General features: G+C 48.4%; 2 protein-coding genes across 2 annotated transcripts; one reads left to right on the top strand and one right to left on the bottom strand.

Moving 5' to 3' along the window:
- Nucleotides 1-1,842: 1,842 nt before the first annotated feature.
- Nucleotides 1,843-3,420, bottom strand: LOC120837640 (acetylcholinesterase-like). The gene has a single exon (XM_040207148.1). It carries the CDS (start codon nucleotides 3,418-3,420, stop codon nucleotides 1,843-1,845), a length of 1,578 nt encoding a protein of 525 aa, XP_040063082.1.
- Nucleotides 3,421-4,333: 913 nt separating this feature from the next.
- Nucleotides 4,334-5,110, top strand: LOC120843072 (the record flags this gene model as incomplete). The annotated part of the gene is made up of 2 exons (XM_042287856.1): nucleotides 4,334-4,394; nucleotides 4,447-5,110. Coding segments are annotated over exons 1-2 (725 nt in total), but the record flags the coding sequence as incomplete, so codon positions are not given.
- Nucleotides 5,111-21,370: the final 16,260 nt, after the last annotated feature.

Below are 21,370 nucleotides of genomic sequence, written 5' to 3'. Positions count from 1 at the left end.
TTACGGTGCATGGCGCACGTTTCTGACTGGCGTGTTTACCGTCCTATCCCACCCGTGAATCAAAAGTGGTCCTGAGGTGGTAATAAATTACGTCACACTAGCCGGTGTGTCACGCAAGCTGGGCATATACAGCTTGTCTATTATGTTGTAGGATATCGAACCCTGGCGTTTGGCTTTCACCGTTCCGGCAAAAAGCACGAGCGACCGCAATGTCGCTGTCGCCGCGGCGTCCCAACCCCTAGCTGCCGAAGCTTCCGGGGGCTGTCGAGGTGGAGGGCGACCCGCAGCACAACAGGCGACTGCCACTTACACCACCGCTGCTGTGACACCACCAAGATCACGGCAAGCAACAGCATGACACTTTCATGACGATTAGGCTAGGTGGCGCAAGCTACCACCCAATAACATCCATCCATCCATCCATCCATCCTTATCATCAGGTGGAAATGAAGGAACCACCTTTGAGGATGCGGTAAACACTGGAAGACGTACCCGAGGCTCTATAGACACAAACACAGCGTTTACAAACAAAGCCCGCTTTGCCCACACCAGGTGTGGGCACTGCGCGTGCGCAGAAACCAAATTCGTGGCGTGACGTAGGTGAGTTGGTGTATTGCTTGAAAACCCGTTCACTTTAGAACTGTAGAGGTTCTTGGAAAAAGAAAAGAAAAAAAACGAATTAGAGGTGATTTTTAGAGTATTTTTACCCGTGAGTCTGCATATCACATTTGTTTTCTCAAAAGATGTAACTAGACGCGAGAAAACACGAAGACAAACCTCCGACCAGTCGTTACGTTATAAAATGATATTTCGGCCGCGAAGCGCGTGTCGCTCGTGTGGGCAGCGCGTGCAATTCTAAGCCTGCCGGGCACAGACCTTTCCAAAAAAAGGCTCATGGACGGTGCCATTTTCAGCGTTCGTGCGTATGGCGTGTGATTTGTTCACTTTGTAAAGCGACGAACATGAGCGTGCTGGGATGAAAAGGTGGCACGCAAGGGTCGAGGACTTGTGAACATTGCGAAATGTGTACATTCCCCCGCACTGACACCAGTCGTGACGTCTTTTCATTTTTGACGTTTTTGAAAATAGCAAGCATAGCTTGCTATTTAAAAACAAAACAAAAAAGGTCAAAGCTGCAGTCTCAGCTTGTGGGTGAACAGAGTATATACTCCGTTCACCCTTAAGTTGAGACTGCAGAATAAGCTACAAGCGCGAGGGGACTCGCGCAGCTGGCATTGAGAAGTGTATTTTTAGCGCGAGAGCTCGTTCAGCGAAGAATGCTTCAAAGCAGCGTCCTTGTACTCTCGTGCTTGTGGCATTGGCTGTAGTCTCCGCTTAATGGTGAACGGAGTATAGTAAACGCTTTAGCGTTCGTACCAAGTCACATTCAGGACTAAGTAACTCCACGAGCGAGCCATACTGCCCTGAATTTGCGCTGCTTCTTAGGAACGAGGTGACGGCATTGCAACGGAGCTTCACAGACCGCCACCAGACGCAATTTCGAAACCTGTTAATTCGTTTTAAAATACGTTTTCTTGACTTCTCTGACTGCAGCTTGAAAACACTATACTCTGTTTTACCTTATGATGCACCGCAGGAAAGGCTACGAGCGCGAGCTCCTTGCTCTAGGGCACATCTCGGCGGCACAAGCTCTCGTGCGTTAAGGGTATCTCCCAACGCTATGAGCTCGCGCTCCTAGCCTTGTTTGCGGTACAACTTAAGGTGAAACGGAGTTTAGTCTAAGTTAGCGTTTTGGGGCTCCCGGCAAAACATAGACCCCATCCATAGACAAAGAAATAACTGCTAACGTTTCGTTTCTATTCCCATTTAAGCTGCTTCTAGCTATTCACCGAGATTTCTTTCTTTACAAAACGGTGACAAGCGGAAACCGCGAAAAGGAGCGGAAGCTTCGTACCCGGTGCTGGCAAAAGCCGCCCAACGGCGCATGAGTTCGGCGCTCAGGTTGAGAGCAGTGGACGGAGTCGTCGAATTCCAGTGGTACACGTGACCGAGGCTAAGCAGGGCATCGGCGTAGTGAGGGGCGCCCCGCGAGAACCCTGCCGCCGGCGCCACGGACTCCGTTTCCAGGTCCAGCTCGTAGACGAAGACGCGTCCCCCGCTCGCCGACACGTGGTCGGCCATCATGCCGACCGGACACTTGACGTAGACGTCGCCGAGGAAGTGGCACGCTTCGAGGAAGCAGTCCACGTTGGAAGAGGCGTTCTTGCGGCCGAAATAGAAGTCCAGTAGCGGAAGCAGCTTGGGTCTCGAGTAGAACTGGAGGCAAAGGCGCTCCAGAAATATTCTCACCAAAGCCCTCGGAAAGCGGTTCACGGACGAGACGGACCAGGCGACAGACAGTAGCCTCATAAAGTACTCGCCCTCGTTGGACGTATACCCGATCAGGAGGTCTTTGCCTCTCATGGCGTTCGCGGGACGATTGTGTATGGCGTGTTGGAGCTGACGAGTGAAACGGCCTTCGCCCTTCTCTCCATAGTACGGACCGAAGGATTTTTTGTTGACTCCGTCGAAGGGGTCGAGGTTGTCGAGCAGCTCGGATACGGACGCATTTCGGAGACATTCGAGCGTGTACTTCTCGTCCTCTGGGCCTTCTCGAGACCTATTGGAGCAGACACTCTTGGCAAACGTGTCCAGTTCGGCGTCATCGACGTAAGGGGCGAACTCGCCCATGTAAAAAGGGCTGCCGCCTTGCATGATGACCCTGCTGAACAGCTCTCGGCTCACCGGGGACAAGAGGTGCAGTCCGGCGCTGATGGCTCCACTGTCCACACCCAAGAGGGTCACCAGGCTTCGCCTTCCGCCGAAGACGGGGGCGTTCGTGTGAACCCACTTAATCGCCAGGTGCTGGTCCCAGAGCCCCTGGTTTCCCGGCGACGTATCAAGGGATGTCTGGAAGAAGCCGAACGCGTTCAATCGGTAGTTCGGAACAGCGACAATCACCTCTCCGACGGCCGCCAGGAATTTCCCGTCGTAAAGGGGGTCTCTGTTTGATCCCGTCTGGAAAGCGCCGCCGTGAAGAATCAAGACGACGGGCCTTCGGGGGGCGTCGGGTACGGAGTCGGGAGCGTAGATATCGATGAATAGACAGTCCTCTTGAGTCGACGAATTGACGGGCACGTCGAAGTAGTGGGTGTGCGCCGGTTGAGGGCATCGATTAGGCAGGGGGTTTTGTGCGTCCCGGACTCCCCGCCAGGGTGAGTGGGGCACGGCCGTCGCGAAGCGGTTCGGGGCTGTTGCGAAGGGTATGCCGTAGAAGACACGAATGGTCTTGTTCAGGACTTGCAACAGGGCACCCCGAACCTCGCCGAGGCTCGTTTTGACAGTCAGCTCTCGCTTGAAGGGCCACAAATGTTTGAACGGGTTCGCGCTACCTCCGGCAATCATGACCACGATCCACATGATTATCACAACCAGCAGCACGGTCACTGAAAACAGTAATAAGCAAACTAAACAAACTGTGGTGCAGCAGAAGCAAAATTTTCTAACTAATAAAATGTTGCAGAAAAAAGGGCTGCTTAACAATCCACAATAAATGACGGTTATTATCATTGCCATTGTTATAAAATAAAAAAAAAGTCAAAGCAAAAGTTAAAAAAAATAAAAAAGATAAATAGAACAACACAATTGAAGCGAGCGAGTACAAGCGAGCCCGCTGTACGTATAGGCGTGGCGTACTACGGTGTCCTCTCACCTAAAAGACAAGCCACAGCTCTTCCGCACCACGACGATGCCTCCCTCTCGATCATTTTTTTGACCGATTTCTTCTTGGTGGCGGTCGAGTGTGGAGCAAGAATTTCCGTAGTTTCTTCCTTCTCTTTCCTCGCTATGGTATTCCTGCAGTCCTCCATGAGATCCGTCTTTGCCCTCTTCTTCTTCTCTCGTATTGGCCTACTGGCTGTCGGATGTTTTAGTGGCTCCCTCTCTATTTCGGTAGCCGAGTGGGCTAATGCTATAGACGCTTTAAACACGCGCCAGATTGAGAGTGGTGAGGACGACGAAGTTAGCCAAGCTAGAGACGCTAAATCTCTACCTCTTCAGAAATTTGGGTTGGAAGCGTTTTTTACTGGTCCTTTGGACCAGATATCCTGGGTGGATATCAGTATTTAGGGCATCCGCAGGCCGCGGCACGCCGCCGAGCTTAAGGTATGTCCACATCAGAGATAAGCAGCACCATACCAGCTGGACAACGTTCAGCGGGCAGTTCAGAACAGGAGCCAGCCCTGGACTGCAAAGATCCTGCATATTCGCAGTCTTCATCGACGCCCTCCGTCGCGGAGATGGTTGACATGGACAGCGAAGGCTCCACTGGGGAATGGAATCACGTCACCAGAAAAAGGACAAAAAGGACGTGTTCGTGGTCAAGCACGGAAACGGTACGTCCATAAAAGCGACAAACCGATGATTTTATCATAATCTTCGTGCCAGTTAATCAAGAAACAAGATTAACATCTCTCAGTAGCCTGAAGCTTACGGAAGCACTGAAAGGCATATGTCAGGAATCTGCCTGTCAGGTCCAGTACAACGGCCGTCTCAACCTGATCGCCGTACAAGTTCTGACCGAACAAGCTGCACAGGCGCTTCTGAAAACCACGGACTTATGTGGTATACCGGTTCGAACTTACTTAGCTTTGTCTGGGCCCACGATAGTTGGCGTCATTCGGGACGTTGACATGGACGCTACAGAAGAACAGCTGGAACATAATCTCCGCTCAGAGAGCAAGATCGCCGACATCAGACGTCTTGGAAAGTCACGCGTCGTGAAACTCACATTTCAAGGCAGTCAGCTGCCAAACTATGTTCCGCTGGGGTATGTTCGTCACCCTGTGTTGCCTTATAAGGAGAAACCGCTCCAATGCCACAACTGCGGCGGATTCGGTCACAAGAAGGTCTCCTGCACGCGCGCTATGGCTTGCAAACGATGCGGAGAACACCACGAAGCAACCGATGCCATGTGTCAGTCACCGACACTGAGATGTGTCAACTGCAAGGGAGATCACGAGGCTACATCACACGCCTGCCCGAAGTGGATCAAAGAGCGGAAGATACTCACTTACTCCAAGACCAATTCGATTGGATTTCGTGCGGCCAGGTCAGCCTTGGAGGGCCAGAAGGCATCTCGGTCTGGCGAAGAGGATGCCCAGCCAGAGATACTAAGTAAACAGGCAAAACACCTTTCGAGGTCAAGAGCTGTTACCTATGCGTCGGTAACTGGAGGCACCCATTCTTTGCCTTCTAATACAGAAGGAGCCCACGGAAGCGCTGGGAACGGTGCGCACGCAGCGGCTACATCGGAACCTCCGGAGCAAACACCCAAGCAACCGCCACAAACACGACATCGCTCTTCCACACAAGAGGGAGACGCTGAGGACAAAAGCGCATCTTCTGGCGAAGCCCCTGGATGGACGTCCCTAATCAGAGCAGCTGCGAACATAGCCTTTACTATATTAAGAAACATCGAGGCATCATGGGCCCGCACAGTCACGACGATTCTGCAAATTATGATTCCTCTTCTTGGGGTATGTTAGCAGGACCCTCGAATTATCAACGCTGCCAACAAACAAGTAACCCCGGAAACAGTGCACAAAGAATACAGCAGAAAACTCCCCATAGAGAAAGACGGAGCCCATTGTTTCCTTCTATCCTTCAGTGGAATGTAAATGGTTTACGCACACGTTTGCCCGTTCTCCGCCAAACTCTTGCAACTGAACGAAGAGATGTACTGGCTCTACAAGAAACGCACGTGATCCCAGGAGAGGTCCGTCTGTCTCCCTATGTCTTTCATCACAGTGCAACTCTAAGTACCGATGGAAGATCGCGAGTTGCAATATTGGTCCGTGACGATGTATACCATATGCCCCCCTTGATCTTACGGACTTGTCTTCAGAAATTGCAGAATACGCCGGGGTGATAATCGCAATTGGCCGGCACGTCACAACGGTTATATCTGCCTATATTTCCCCGCATGGCGTATGGGACGCAAAGGTGCTAGAAGAAATTCACAAACGTAGCCGAGGACAGCTTATTATATGTGGAGATTTTAACGCACACAATGAATCCTGGGGCGGTAACCGAACGGACGCCAGGGGACGACAGCTCGAAGATACTGCGGCAGCCCTACAACTGCGAGCTCTTAATGACGGGTCGAAAACATTTTGTAGACGTGGAACTAACGCCAGCACAATAGACATAACGTGGGTATCGTCACAAGTTGTCGCCTTGGGGACAGCCCAACCGGACACTGGAGGAAGTGATCATGTTCCCATCAGGTTAACACACCCCAAAGCACCTCCAAGGAACCTCAAGGTCTGCAAAGTTACTAACTGGGACCTATTCCGCCAGTACCTCTCTTCTGCCATTGTAGGCAGCAACTATGATGACCTTACTACATGCATTGCGGAGTGCCTGCGGCTTTCGGCGCGATCCGTCACAGTTCCAGTTACAAGCCCCTCTCCTAACCTTGATTGGCTAAACCTACGAGCAGCCCGACGGCAGGCACAACGAAGGGCGCTTCACACCAACGCCTCATGGGACTGGACTCGCTACAACCGAATTGACGCTAAATTCAGGCGACACACCAAGGCACTTCAGCGGTGGCAATTGAGCCAGGACTGCGCATCTCTTGGTGGTCCAGGTGGAGGCAAGCGCGCTTGGAAGATCGCTCGAGCCCTCTCCGGCGCGAAGGTTCCACGACACCCTATTGCAGGGTTTTCAATCAAATCTGGTATGTCCATGACGGAAGTGGCAGAGCTATTAGCGGATCAATTTTCCCGCTCCTCTATTCCACCACATCAATACCAAGAAAGATTGACAAATCCACCGCAAAGCCAGGTTAGTCATCCTCAAGACAAAGAGACATCTTTGGCAACTTACTCAGACTTCACCCTAAAGGAGCTCACTCAAGCACTCCATCACTGTCGAAAGAAAAGCGCTCCGGGTCCCGATGGCATAACCTACCAGTCGCTCAGGAACGTGGACCCTATACACCACCCAGGCATACTTGAAAAGCTCAACGACATATAGAGGACAGGAGCATTTCCAGATGCATGGAAACAATCGATAGTAATTCCCATACTCAAACAAGGGAAGCCGATAGAAAAATCCTCATCCTTCAGGTCGATTTCCTTGACAAGTTGCTTGGGAAAAGTTCTTGACCGAATGGTTCTTCAACGTCTAACCTGGCTTTTGGATAGAGTGGGTGCCTTCTCGCACGAACTTTCTGGCTTTAGAGCCAAGAGGTGCACTGCGGATGCAATAGGAGACCTTGCCTCAACCCTAGAAGAAGCCAAGGCTACGGGGCAAATGGTACACTGCGTGTTCCTCGACATCAGTCGTGCATTTGATACATTGCCACATCCAACCATCATTCACCGACTAAATCATTTTGGGGTTTGTGGCAGACTCTTATCTTTTATTGAGACCTTTCTTTCTGGACGGTCTATGAGCGTGAAATTGCCAGATGCTACTAGCACATCTAGACATATTGCTCAAGGGGTACCCCAAGGAAGTGTATTGAGCCCTCTGCTTTTCAATCTTGCCATGAGCGTCCTCCCTCGATGTCTTCCAGCAAAGAATCGAGCTCTTCGGATTGGCATGGCAATCTACGCGGATGATTTGTCGTTGTGGTGTGTCGGGCCCTCAAGGAACGCTATAGGGATCCGTAATCGACTCCAGGTGGCACTGGACTCTACTGCACTGGCCATAGCGCAACTAGGCCTTACTCTATCTGCGGAAAAGACTGCCTCACTCCTCTACCGACCCACAGGCCGAGCACCACAGAATGCCCTGCGTCTAAAACTTGCTGGAACGCCAGTTAAAAGGGTGAAAATCCACACGTATCTCGGCGTTATTATCGACGATCGGGTGACATGGAGACCTGAAGTACGCAAGAGACTTCAACGTTGCCGTCAACTGCTACGTGTCGTTAGACAGCTTGGAGGCTCCTCCTGGGGTGCATCACAAAGTGCACTACTTCAAATGTACAAGGGGCTCATCATGTCCAGGCTTCTCTATTCACTGCCGCTACTGGCTGTTGCAAGGGCACAAATTCGAGACATCGATACTTTTCACCGGTCCGCACTACGAAGCTGCTTGGGACTGCCTTCTTCAGCAGAGAACGTGGCTACAATTGTTGCAGCGGAAGAGTGGCCGCTGTCTTTGAGACTTGAAGAGACAGCGCTGCGCAACATCGCTCGTACGAGCAGTCTCCCCCCTGCGGACACAATCCGTAAACATCTATTTGCCCGGCCAAACTCTCACCTCGGGCGCCAAGCAAGACGATTCGACTTTGAGGTTGGAGCTCCTAGCGAACTTATCCTTCCTCAACCACCACATTCCACGCGTCCTCCCCTGGAGATACATGCGACGCTCCCAATCCCACAGCGCAAGGCGAATGTCCCAGGGTTTGTCTCTCGCTCAATCGCTCTTGAGCGCATAGACGAAGTGTATGAGGGTTGGATTCATGTTTATACAGACGCCTCAATTAACGTCACCAAACGGACTGCCACGGTTGGGATTACCATTCCAGAAATGGGCTATGATATATCGGGCAGGCTAAACTTTGTATCGTCGTCAACCACGGCAGAACTCGTTGCCATCTGGGCTGCTCTTGAGTCTATCAAGAACACCTCGTCGCCAACAAAAGCTGTCGTACTCACAGACTCAAGAGGTGCTCTTCAGCAGCTTCAGAGGCTTCATAATGCAACCCCACTGCTGGCGAGAGTCGCGTCTGGGGCAGCGGCAGTTGAAGACATGGGATGGTGCCTTGCTTTGCAATGGATTCCGTCTCACGTCGGGATTCCTGGCAACGAACGGGCTGACCAGCTGGCTGCAAAGGCGCATGACGATCCAGTCCCAGCCTTCTTACTCGACCGCTTCAACGAGGCTCATCGATTCATCCGTGAGATCCTCACAGAATGGCATCCACATCCTGGGGTCGTAACGGGGAGGCCACCCCCCGTGGTTCCCCGCAAGCTCCCTAAGGCTGAGACAAGCCTTCTACACAGGCTTCGGGCTGGTTGCCCATACACTGCCATGCGGCTCCACATGATGCGTCGCAAAGCGGATCCTAACTGCCCCACCTGCGGCGACCCAGAGGACACAGAACATGCCCTTCTGGTTTGTTCCACACATCACGAGGCCAGAACAACTCTTTTCCAACAGTACTCACTATCTGGCCTGCCATATGGAACTATCACAGAACTTTTGAACCCTAGAGGAACCAGAGGAACAGCGGAGAAAGCCTTCCGCGCCCTTCTGCGCTTTCTTCGTGACACTGGGCTGGCGGATAGACTGTGATTTGGTCCACTTCGCTCCCTAACCAAAGGCTCTGAACTATGGTGATAACTAACTGGGCGGAAATTTATAACTAGATTAGTTGTAAAAAATTGACCTTTTAACTCCTCTTTTTTGTATATAATTTTCATTTTCCCTCTTTCTATCCCTTTTCCCCAACAACCAGGTAGCGACTCGCCCATTAATTGAGGCCCACATCTCCTGGTTTCCCCCTTTCCCGACACCCCATAATAAACAAACAACAAACAACAACGCGCCAGATTGAACCGTCATAGCCGACCTTCTCTTGTTTTACCGGGATACCGAGCCACTGAAGGGGGCGTTTACGACCTTCCACAGAGGGCTATGCTGGGGACAAGGATGCAGTAGCACCCAAAGTGGCAATAACCTGTACTGCTGTGGTAATGATGAAGGGAAGCGAGCGAAATAAGAGGAAACAAACTGAAGGTCGGTTATGGCGGCACCCATGCACAGCTGCCTGAAAGCGTGTATAAGCCTCTGCACACTAGAGTCACTGAATATTCCGTGACATAGTGCACAGTATTGAGTGACACTAGCGCACGCCAGCTTGGAGCACGTGGGGTAAAAGCTTGCGCAGAACCCATGGATCCTGGGTTCAATTCCTATTCCTGCCAGTTTCAATCTGGATGAGCACTGTACCGGCATGTGGCTGTTTATCACTACTGCATGATGCACGTTGAAGACCCCAGGATAGCAGTCGCCCTGCACTGGCTAAATTGCTCATCTGCAGTGGGTAAAAATGTCACCTGTTTCTGGTAGACTAAGCTCCTGCTGCATAAACAACTAACGACTAATTTGTATGTTATGTTACGTTAGCCACATCTCCAAAACCAACATATAGTTTAACTTTGAGGAGAATTTTAAGGAGCGCGTATCGCACGCGATACTTACTCACTGAGCGCAAAAGTGCACGAATCGCAGCGGACGCAAGCAGACGCTGCATCTCAGTGTCGACAGCAGCGCCACAGCGTCATCCTGACCGGCCGCTCCTCCTCTCGCACGCCGATGCTGACAGCTCCCCTTCTAGCCACCAGACCGCCATTCGTGTGAATGGGAAGTTTTGGTAGATCGTTTTCGCAGTCCCTCAACGCTCTCCGCAACCCGCTATACAATAACCAAAACTCTACAATCACGACCATTGGTGCGCAGCTGCGGTAGCGGCTTCTTCGTTGTAAGGGGTTTAGCGGAGGGTCAAACACGATCTACTAAAACTCCTTAAAGGACGATTCACACACTTGCGTTTGTCGAACCGAGTGCGACCGCAACAGCTTCCACGTACGGGAGGCTATGGCAGCAGCTGCGTCAGCTCCAACAGAACGATATGACAAGCGGTTTTGTTGGAGTCGACGCAGCTGTTGCCATAGCAACCCGTGCATTTGGTCAGACTCACGCAAGTGCGTGAACCAACCTTAAAGGAGCCATGCAACGATTTTAACGTTGAAAGAATTTGCATCTAATACTGTTGACATTATTTATCTCGTCACAAAGGACAAAAACACAACTCCTTCCTTCAAAATGTTGCGATTGCGCCGCGTAATCGCGAGGCAAAAACTAGAATATTTCCCGACCTGCAGCCGCGAGCGGCGGCCATGACATCCACCCGGCCTGACGTCAATGGGGGACTTGAGAAAACCTAGGAAGTGTTTGCAAATACCTGCTCGATAAAAGGTAATTTTCCTATAAATCTTGTCGTTCCCACATAAATATAAATGCATCAAAACCTGGTATCATCGACAAAACTTTTATTACAAGAAGTTTTAGTAGCGCCATCTATCCGAGGTCAACAAAACCGTCAGCTCCATCTGCTACCGCGAACAGCCGCCAGAAGCCGGCGGGGGACGAGGGCAGAGCCGGACGTGGATGGCCGAACCCGGACGCGACTTTCCTCCTTTCGCCATGTTGATCGCTCTAGGTAAGCACGTTGCCACGTTGTCGCGAGCGGTTGAGTTCTCGCTGCTAACTGATGGCTCTAGGGCACCCTGCTCTAGGGAGAGAGCTTCACCACAGCCCCGCGCGGCCCCCCCTGACGTCACAGCGCACGTGACTCGGATGATGGTGAAAGAGTTGAGAGGTGCCGAAAACCTCAATCTTTGTCCATTTTTTTTAAAAATAAAAACTAGGACATGCAGGAAAAAGCGGTTTTTTGTTCTTTACTTCAGAATGGTCGAGACACCAACTCCAAAATTATTTAAGCAAAGCACTGAAATTGTTGCACGGCTCCTTTAAAGGAGCTGTGAAACAATTTCAGTGCTTTGCTTAGGGATGCCGCGAACCACCCTAGGTTGGAATTCGAAAGGTTTCGATATTTTCGACCGTACGGAGGTTCGAATTCGAAATATCTTCAACTTTCAAAAATCGTGGAGCTTCGAATTCGAAAAGTTCAAAGCTTTCACTGTTTCAAAAAGTTCGGGTTCGATTATTTCGAATATTTCTTTGCTTGAGGTTCGAAAAATTCGAGGATTTCGACCTTTCCGAACTTGAAATCAAGAAAATCGGATGTTTGGAATTTCTTTGGATCTGAAATTCGTATAATTCGAACGTTTCGAATTCTTATAGAAATGAAGTTCAATAAATTCGAAGATTTCGAATTTCTTTCTACCTAAAGTTTGGAAGTTCGAAGGTTTCTATTCTCTTTTAGGGCTAAATTCGAAAAAAAAAAGCTTCGAAGGTCTCGATTTTCTTTCAAATCCAAGTGTGCAAAGTTCGAAGTCCGTTTTTTATGTTCCGCCACAGTTTCAGTTTCAAATAACGTTTTCACGCCTCACTGATTTTCACGAAATCAGGTTTAGAAAAGTTCGGGTGTGATATTTAGACTGCGCGAAGTTGGTCAGGCAATTAAATGAGACGACGAGTGTCCTGGATAGAAAGATAGATAGATAGTTTATTTAGTGCCGGTCAACAGCCGTGAGGCCTACAGGACAGTACAGTTTATCATGTTTCGCACAGTGGCGTTAACATTAAAAAGGGTATTACATAGGACAATGGGGTTGCCGAGGAGCACAAAACAAATCAGTCTGATGCGTCATCAAACCCTAGTTAGTGCTGGAATATTTGCCAGTGCAGAGTGACTTGTGACCATAGATCGGTAATTGTGACCGCCAGCCCGGGGGGGGGGGGGGGGGGGGGTCATTAACGTGCATCACGAAGGAGTGATCACACGAACGCACTGTTTAACTAAACTCATCCAGCTCGAAACGGCCAGGAGCAAGCAGGTAGTTGAGGTTCAGAAAAACCTTGAAGCGATCTGGCAAACTGCCTCCCTACCCCCTTGCACGCTGGTAGTAATCCGATCGAACGTCGCCCGGGTGACGCTGGCATATAGTAAATCCTGAGACTGGGAATGAAATTTTAAAGAAAAAGTGTAAGAAGACAGAAAAAAAGGGACAGGACAACGCCTCAAACTCAGCTCTGGGAATGAAATTTGAAAGAAAAAAGTGTAAGAAGACAGAAAAAAGGGGACAGGACAACGTCTCAAACTCAACTCAGCTGAGCTTGAGACGTTGTCTGGTCCCCTTTTTTCTTTATTCTTACACTATTTCTTGCGAATTTCATTCCCTGTCTCGGGATTTTGCATCATGGTCAACATACGCCAGCTCGCCTGCACCTTGACAATTTTTTTCGTTTGTAAATGCTTCGGAGGTTTATTTTCCGGGACGGATGAAACGCCGAGCAAAAAGCACAGAAGCTGACACAACTTGAGGTCGAGGAGCGTTCTACCACACCACTGGCGTCGGAAGAGGAAAAACGGGGGGGGGGGGGGGGGGGGGGGGGGTTTCCAGTCTCTTTCTCTCTCCCCCAGATATTTCAAACTGTTAAAGAAAACAATACGGGTAAAGAGGGCATGGTCGAGCTTCTTTTAATCTGAAATTATTTATGCATATGTATAGCTACTGTCGGTCTTCATTGCATAAAAGATCGCGTAGATGGTCATTGTTAGAAGCTCGTTGTCAGAAGGCACTACATCGTCACATGCTCGGAGGTTCGGAAGCGCAAAGCTATGTCTTTTCGACCTAAATAACTATGCTGTTGGTAAAAAATAATAAATAAATAAATAAATTAACAATAAACGCAAAAATATAAAGCTGGAGAAAAAAAAACAACCTATCAAGAACTCACCGGAAGTGTTGTATTCTTGCATATTCAGACGCACAGAACTACGAAACAAGTTTCTCCTACCAAAATGTGTACAGGCTAAAAGAAACACGGCCCAAAAACGTGACGTGCTGAACTTGAACAATTTTAAAAATCTTTCCCCATGAGTTAATTTATTCATCAATGTGAAAAAAAAAAACAATAAATACATTATTTTGTATTCTGCAGATGGAGATGATATGTACTGACTGTGGTGTTAATTTAAATGCGATACCTCAAAAAACTTAGACGAAAAAAATTACCAAGTTTAGGGCATGATTGCCCGTAGATACATGTTTGGACATTTCTTCGAAACTCGTCTTGAACAACAATAATCATATCTTAACATGATACTTACCTAGTCTATACATAGATCATTCTTAAAAAGTTTAACATCTCTACCATAAATAGCTTCGGCTATAGAGAGCTTCAGATATGGCACAAGCGACAACTGTCAATAACACGTCGTCCTTCCTCGCTCCTTCGGGAATCTATTTCTTTAAAACCAAGCATGCCCGATGATTGAAATAAACGGCATTGTCTTTCGCGAGAAATGCAACACCGTATGTAAAAATACCAAGAAAAAAAATTACGAATGTACCTCACGGCTTGAATCCAAATGAAACCGCCCGCCGGACTTTCGAAGTTCAACGAACTTCAAACTTTTACCCTAAAATTTCAAAGTTCGTAGAACTTTTGACTTTTCAGGAATCGGAAGTTCGACAATTTTCGAATTCTCCCGATTAATAAGTTCGAAAGTTCAAAAGTTATCGAATTTCTTAGCGTTGAAAGTTCGAAAGGTCGAAAAGCTTCGAAGTTTTTAGTGCAATAAGTTTGAAAGTTCGAAAATGATCGAATTTATTAGTCCATCAAATTCGGAAGCTTGACAAGCATCGAACTTTGCAATGTAATAAGGTCGAAATTTTGAAAAACGTCGAACTTTTTAGTTTATCAAGGTTGAAAATTCGACTTCCGTCGAATTTCTCGATATTGAAAGTTCGAAAATTCGAAATCTTTCGAACCTTTCGACCGCTTGATTTGATCATCGAACCTTCGGTTCGAAAAAAGTTCGCGGCATCCCTAGCTGTGATAAATAATATGGGACTTGGTGTCTCCGATAGGTGGCGCCACTAAAACTCCGTAAAATAAAAGTTTTGTCGATGATACCAGGTTCTTGACGCGTTTATGTTTATGTGGGAACAACAAGATTTACAGAAAAATTACCTTTTATCGAGCAAGGATTTCCGCAACTTCCTATATTTTTACAAGTCCCCCATTGACGTCACGCCACGTGGTTCTCATGGCCACCGCTCGCGGCTGCAGGTCGGGAAATATTCCAATTTTGCTTCGCGATTACGCGGCGGAATCGCAACATTTCGAAGGAAGGAGTTGTGTTTTCTGTCCTTCGTGACAAGATAAACAATGTCAAAAATAAAAGATGCGAATTATTTCAACGCTAAGATCGTTCCACAGCTGGAAGGGAGTTCCGCTGGTTTCGTCGATCACCTACGTCACGCACATCGCTCCCCGAAAAGCATCCCTCGTGTGTTTACCCTTTTCGAGATCTGAGCGGGTGAATACTCCTTCAGCAGACCTGAGCGCGTCTGGTGCGATACGTGAGTAGCAGCGTCAACCAGACGATATGTTTCCTTTTTCTCCAGTTGCATAAAAAAATGCATAGCCGTTTCTCTCTCTCCCTCTCTTTTAATCTACACTCACTAAATGTGAGCATGACAAGTGCACCACCTAAATACATCTTGCTTAAAAGTTTCATTGCACCCCGTATATATATATTTTTTTTTTTTGGCCTGAATAGCGGTCAAGAACACCGTACACACACATATCAACGTACAACCCCGCAATATCTGCCGAGCGAAGATTTTGATATTGAAGGAAAGACTGGCAGAGTGGCGTGGTTTGTTGCGTGTAAGGTATGCTGAGCGACACTGTTTGCGTAAACACGACATCGGCCCTCTTTCGCATTTTACTGCAAAAAGGTGTTAGAGGGTACCAAACGTTATTTGCTTAAATTAGTGCCAGAAGCGAACACTTCCCACCTCCGTAGAAGACTGGAATGGGAGCTGAAGCACTATTCAAGAAATCTGAGTTAGGAGCGGACTACTATAGCTTTTTGTCCCGCGAATTCAGTTATCGCACTTATGTTGGGCAGAAGGAAACGTGAACGGCGTTTATTTTGAAAAATATGTGCAGCGATAGCCTCCTCTGTGCTGACAAAATCTGGCAGATAGCCACGAGATATGGCCGCCGAAAGTGAAAAAGGTAGAGCGGCAGACAAGAGGCCTGTAACGGGTGCCCCGCTGCGGCGAGACGCCGAAACACACTTGTCCCGAACCCCAGGATAGCACACTTGCTTGGTTTAGCTGGGGCCAGGGTTGGCACTTAGTTCTGATAGCTTGGCCACGACTGCCCAGCCATTTACGTCTGTATGCCAGCCTGGCGTTTCACAGTCTTTCCTTGCTCCAGAAAGCCACGGAACTGCCAGGGAACGTCTTCCCTGGTTGACCAATCAATTTCCTTGGTCATTGATGGCCAGTGTAAACAGGCCGCTGCCAGTATTTGAGATACCCTGGCTGTCTATTGATTTTCCTCGGTCAGAGATGGCCAGGGTAGCAATGCCTCTGCCAAGCTTTGGGGTTCCATGGTAGTTCGCAGAAATTCTCTGGTCTGCTCAACACAAGCAACAGCCAATATTCGGGCATGTTGCCAGATCGAAGATAGGGTGAGCCAAGGAATGTCAGGGAATTGCCGCTATGCAATGTTCCGTGGCTCAAGCTCGTATTTTATCGGACCCAGAATGCCCGCTGAAAGCCGCTGTTACTCTATAGTTCGTTCAACTTTTTCCTTTTTTTTTAAATTCGTATGAGCGTTCTTTTAACATATTTTTGGTGCTTTGTGGCAAGAGCCCTCGCACTAGAAAGCGACGTTTGAGTGCAAGAAGTCTGTTTTAGCTAGAGACATAAAAAGAACACGTTTTTCCCATTGAAAAAGAAAAAAAAAAAACTATTTGAAAACAGTTTGGACATGAACAGGCCAAACCCGAAATGAACTGGTTGTAGTGGAATTGCACCGGACAAATTGGAAATAAAACTATCGAAATTGGTCGAACTCGAACTTTATAACTTCCCCGCTTTTGACCGCGGCCTTTATCTACCCTGACTTGCACGGAGAAGCCGCTTCAAGCGCAAGTGCCCGAGGCGGGGTGCCTACCACGTGAAGTTGGAAAAGCGCAGTGAAGCGGATCGTCGTCGCTTGTATCGTGGCTCGTCAAATCGCTTACGTGCGGTTTCTACTTAATTGCCGCAAGACTGGCACCACATGTACGATTGGCACACGCTTCCATATTCCCTCTGATACTGTTTATGATAGTGCATATTTTTTATTCGTGGCAATAGTTATATACCGTTTTAGAACAGACGGGTGCAAATAAATCTGCCATGGTTCTAATTACTTATGTTTATTCTTTTTTCAGATGCCTTGGGGTACTATGTTAGCCACCACGGGAACCCCGACACTCCAGAAGATGTGGAGAATCTCGCCAACCGCCTGGGACACATGAATAATATCATGCCAATTTTTTTGCATTGTACATACGTTTTTACGCTTATTTCTGCAGCCTGCAGATGTATTTTTTTGTGGAAATATATTGAATTTTATTCATTTACGACGTGTGTTGTCAATATGACCAGCTAAACTGGTTTAACTGCATGGTGAATTTTTATTGTCTAGCCAAGCTTGGCTGACCACCCGGCCGCTAACTTGGCCCATGCTGTATATACAATAAAGAGCCAAGCTTGGGGTACAACTGAGCTTCCCGCCTGGCCCAGGCCATAATTCCAACGGTGAGCCAGTCCATGGCTACACAGGGAACTGCCGGTGGTCGCCAGACTGGCATAGCAGGATGGGGCTGCCTAGCGCTATGGTGCAAAACAATCTAGGCCCAGTGAAGCTTCCCCGGCTACCCAGTCTGGCTCAAGCTTGAGCCGGTCGTAATGGGCTGCTTGGGGAACCATGGAATGTCCTCTCGTGCCTCTTACTTTCCTCGGGCTACCGTTTCCTTTCTTTTAGGGTTTGAAAACCATGTTTCGGCTGCTCGCCGCTGCAAAAGCTGTGCGCTGACTACAGGCTCCTCGAGAAATGCTCTGTGCTACCAGATCCTCGCGCTCCAAATCTGCGACAGGCAGGGGTTCCCCCAGGAATTGAAATTAGGAGGTGGGGGGGGGGGGGGGGGGGGGAGCATTGAGAATTGAAGAGTCGTTGCGAATGAAGGGGGTGTGTTCAGAAGAATAAGGGGGTGTACACCCCCCTCCCCCCCTGGGGGTGTGTAGGGAATTCGCTGGCGACCGGAGACTCTGTGGCTCCGTCATCCAACTCCCAGGCTTTGTGAGTATAGAGGAGGCTATGGCGCTGCGATTCCCGCCGGGCGTGCGGCGTTCCTCTCTGCCGCCTGTTATCTGTCCAGAGCAACATGACATCAATGTCGGCATCCCCAAACCAGCTTAGTGGTGAGATAGGGCCACCTTACCCCGCTGATGACGTCACTTTTTCCTGGTTTTTCTCTCCGCTCTCGCTCTTACAACGTTACAACTTTTAGTTTTTGTTCGAATTCAAGGACCCTTTCAGCTTCCCTTTAATAACGGCCTTTCGGTTCTACAAAAAAAAAAAAAAAAAAAAAAAGCAGAAGAAACAGGCGAATCTTTGTTCGCACAGTGTCACGAAGTGTGCTTCAACGCCAAACGGAGATGGTATTCTGAGGATTGCTGAGCACCAAAATTTCAGCCAAAATCTCTGCCCCAAGGGACCTCGTTCTGAACGTTATTATTACATTTTGTTTTTTTTTCCAGTCGACAGTTTTCTTTTTAATTTGTATGCCAAAAAATGAAACAGACAGACGAAAACAGGAGTACAAGTGGCTAATAACACGGAACATGATATGAGTGGATCCCTTCCGTATAAATATGGAGAGGGAGGAGGGCAGTGAGAGATGCGGATATGATCGCAGCGGGAGTCCAGCAATACTCGATGGAGCAAGACGAACTTTCTCGCGGAGGTTTATTTGGTTCGGGAATTAGGAAGTCCATTGTCTCGTTCCACGCGGCCGCAAAGAGATCCGTCGGCGGTCGTTATCTCCGGGTAACGGGTGCCCAGTTCCCGGGACCCCGGAGGCATTTAGAAAGCTCGGAAAGCGGGACGGCTACCTTTCGTTTATTTTATTTCGGGCGGTGGGGCGCGACCGCGACCCATCGGACTTCCTCGCTTCGAGGCTTCTCCGTAAACATCCGGGAAAAGTCTGGAATACCGCAGAGAGCGCTTGCACGAAGTGTTGCCGACGTGTTTGCCCAGAGTGTTGGCGGCGCGCCTCGGCCACCAACAACCCAGACGAGAAAACAAACGCCCACGGGGAACGATTTTCTTTTATGGAAGTCTGTCGGGTCACGACGAAGACCGGCGCGACCTCCTATAGCGCACCCGTCCGCACGTCGGAGTTTCTTCGTGATTTAGAAGAATACCTCCGCGGGAGGTCGTTAGAAAGTTCGGTGTGTGTATGCATGGGCCAGCCAAGCCACGCAGCGTTTCGGGCTGTAAACCTATTTGGTGGCGGCGAAAGCTCTTTAAAACTTCCCAGTGGTTGAGGTTCGGTTCTCGGCCGGCCGGAACGCGGTTAGAGGGCGTACAACAGAGCCTCGCACTGTTTGCGCATTTTGAGTGGGGGTCAAACTTCCTGAGCCCATTGGGAGGCTGGTTCGTGAAGCCAGTTGCATAAATGGGGACACGTAACTCCACGTCTTCAGCAAATACTAAAAAAAACACATTTAATTTTTGGTTACGGGGTACTTTTTATGGGACTTACCATTCTGGAGCGTAAGTTCATAGGATATTCACTCGCCGGTATACGTTTTAATGGAAAATTGAATTCTAAAGGGAGCTAATTAACTCAGATTTCGTGAGCGCGAGCAGCGCGCGTGGCACAAGGGTTGAAAGTGGCAGACTTGCCACGTGCCCAACACCTGCACGCGTTGGCACGCGTACTCTGTTAAGACGTGATGAGTCACCCCACACAACGCTCCTTTGCCTCGGCCTGTGCATTCTTCGTGTCGTAACAAAAAGAAACATAAAAGACAAAGGAAAAGAAACCACTCTAAGCGAAAGTTTGTCTGTTTCTCCCGCAAGAACTCCCCATCTCTCTTCCAGTATTCTCTAGGCACTGAAAAATCGAGTGTGTAAAATCATACAAATATTTTGGTGTCCATTTTTTTCCTCTTATGTCATGGTCTACACATTAACACTATAGTATATGTTGAAGCTTCTAAAACTCTTGGCTATATCAGGCGATGTCTGCACTCCACCCACTGCCCCCCCCCCCCCCCCCCCGCCCCTGCCCTCCGACAGCTGGCCTACGAGACATTTGTCCGCCCAAAGATTGAATATGCTGCCTTCATTTACCTTCTCATCAACTCTACCTCACTAATATCTTAGAATCGATTAAAAATCGTGCCGGCCGATTCATACCATCTAATTATGAACGTTCTGCCAGTGTATCAGCCATAAATGCTTCTCTATCTTTTGTCAGCCTCATTGCTCGCCGCTGAATTTCACGCATCTGTCTCTTTCATAAGATCTTCTATCACCACCCTCAGCTCAGACAGTCACTGCTATTACATCCCCATCGTTCATCCCGACGTCTTTTTAACCTCCTTAGCCTACTTCGCATCCCTGGTTCCACTGTCAGCTTGAGCCACTCATTTCTTCCCCTTGCTATTATAAGGTGGAATAATCTGCTAGATCAAACTGTGCACATCGGGGACCCCGATCTTTTTTAGAAATGCCATGTCATCAACAGTTAATGCCTAACCTGCTTCATGCTTTCGTGTGTGGCCACTGGTAGGCCATATCTTATTCTTGTTTTCTTTTTTTTATATATATGTATAAAACTTCTACATGTATGCCTCCCGGTACTGTACCCCCCGCCCTTTATGCAATGCCCCAATGGGGGTTTTAAGGGTCAATAAATGAATGAATGAATGAATGAAAGCTCAACTGCCTCATACAGACCCACCAGGCATTACCATTGCAGGACTCCTTACGCCTGCATCTCCCAAGTCATCAACGCAGCCATCCTTAAGAGATATGAAGAAGATCCAAGCGCCCGTCCTGTTCTGTTGGCCGGAAGGCAGCAGCCAGAGCATGTCCTGCTGAAGCAGTATACTCTTCTTTTTGGGGGCAGGCTGGTTCAAATTCTCCCTGTCATTCTTATCCAAGCAACAACCTTTGTCTGCTGTTGTTTCCGAGCCAACTAATCCTAAGTACTGCATTTCGTGAAAGTTTCTGTTCTTTTTATAACCCTTTGAAGCAGTTTGTGAACTTCCAACTCAACCCAGGTCCCCCAGAGTAGAAGAGATGCTTGCCAAAATAATGCAATCGCAAAAAAGTGTAACATATATTATTAATGAAATTAAGCAAAACATTAGGATAGCTGAAGGCTCAATAGCTGCCCGCAACGCAAGACTTGGCACGGTGGAAGAAAAACTCGAGAAAATAAGTGTAATAGAAACAAAAACTCTTGCATGCGAAACCACAGTGTCAATACCCGAAAGAAACATACATACACTTACAACAAAGCTGGACGGGAGTGAAACCAACTGACAGTGAAAACGAATGTAACTAACTTCAAAACGATGTGTTTAAGAACAAGCTTGGAATTACTCTTTGTGGAATCGAGCGCCTGCACAAACTATAAAAAAAAAAAAAAAAAAAAAAAAAAAAAACTGGGGTAAGACTATGCCCGCAATACTAAAACTTGTTGACTTCAGGAAAAAAATGCCTATACTAAAAAATTCTCATAAATTGAAGAAGACTGACTTTGAAATAAGAAAAGTCTTTTTGAAAC

This window comes from Ixodes scapularis, unplaced genomic scaffold (genome assembly GCF_016920785.2).
Source record: "Ixodes scapularis isolate PalLabHiFi unplaced genomic scaffold, ASM1692078v2 ptg000572l_1___fragment_2___debris__unscaffolded, whole genome shotgun sequence".
Lineage (NCBI taxonomy): Eukaryota > Metazoa > Arthropoda > Arachnida > Ixodida > Ixodidae > Ixodes > Ixodes scapularis.
Note: the sequence above shows the minus strand (reverse complement) of the source record. Positions and strands in the feature narration are given on the sequence as shown.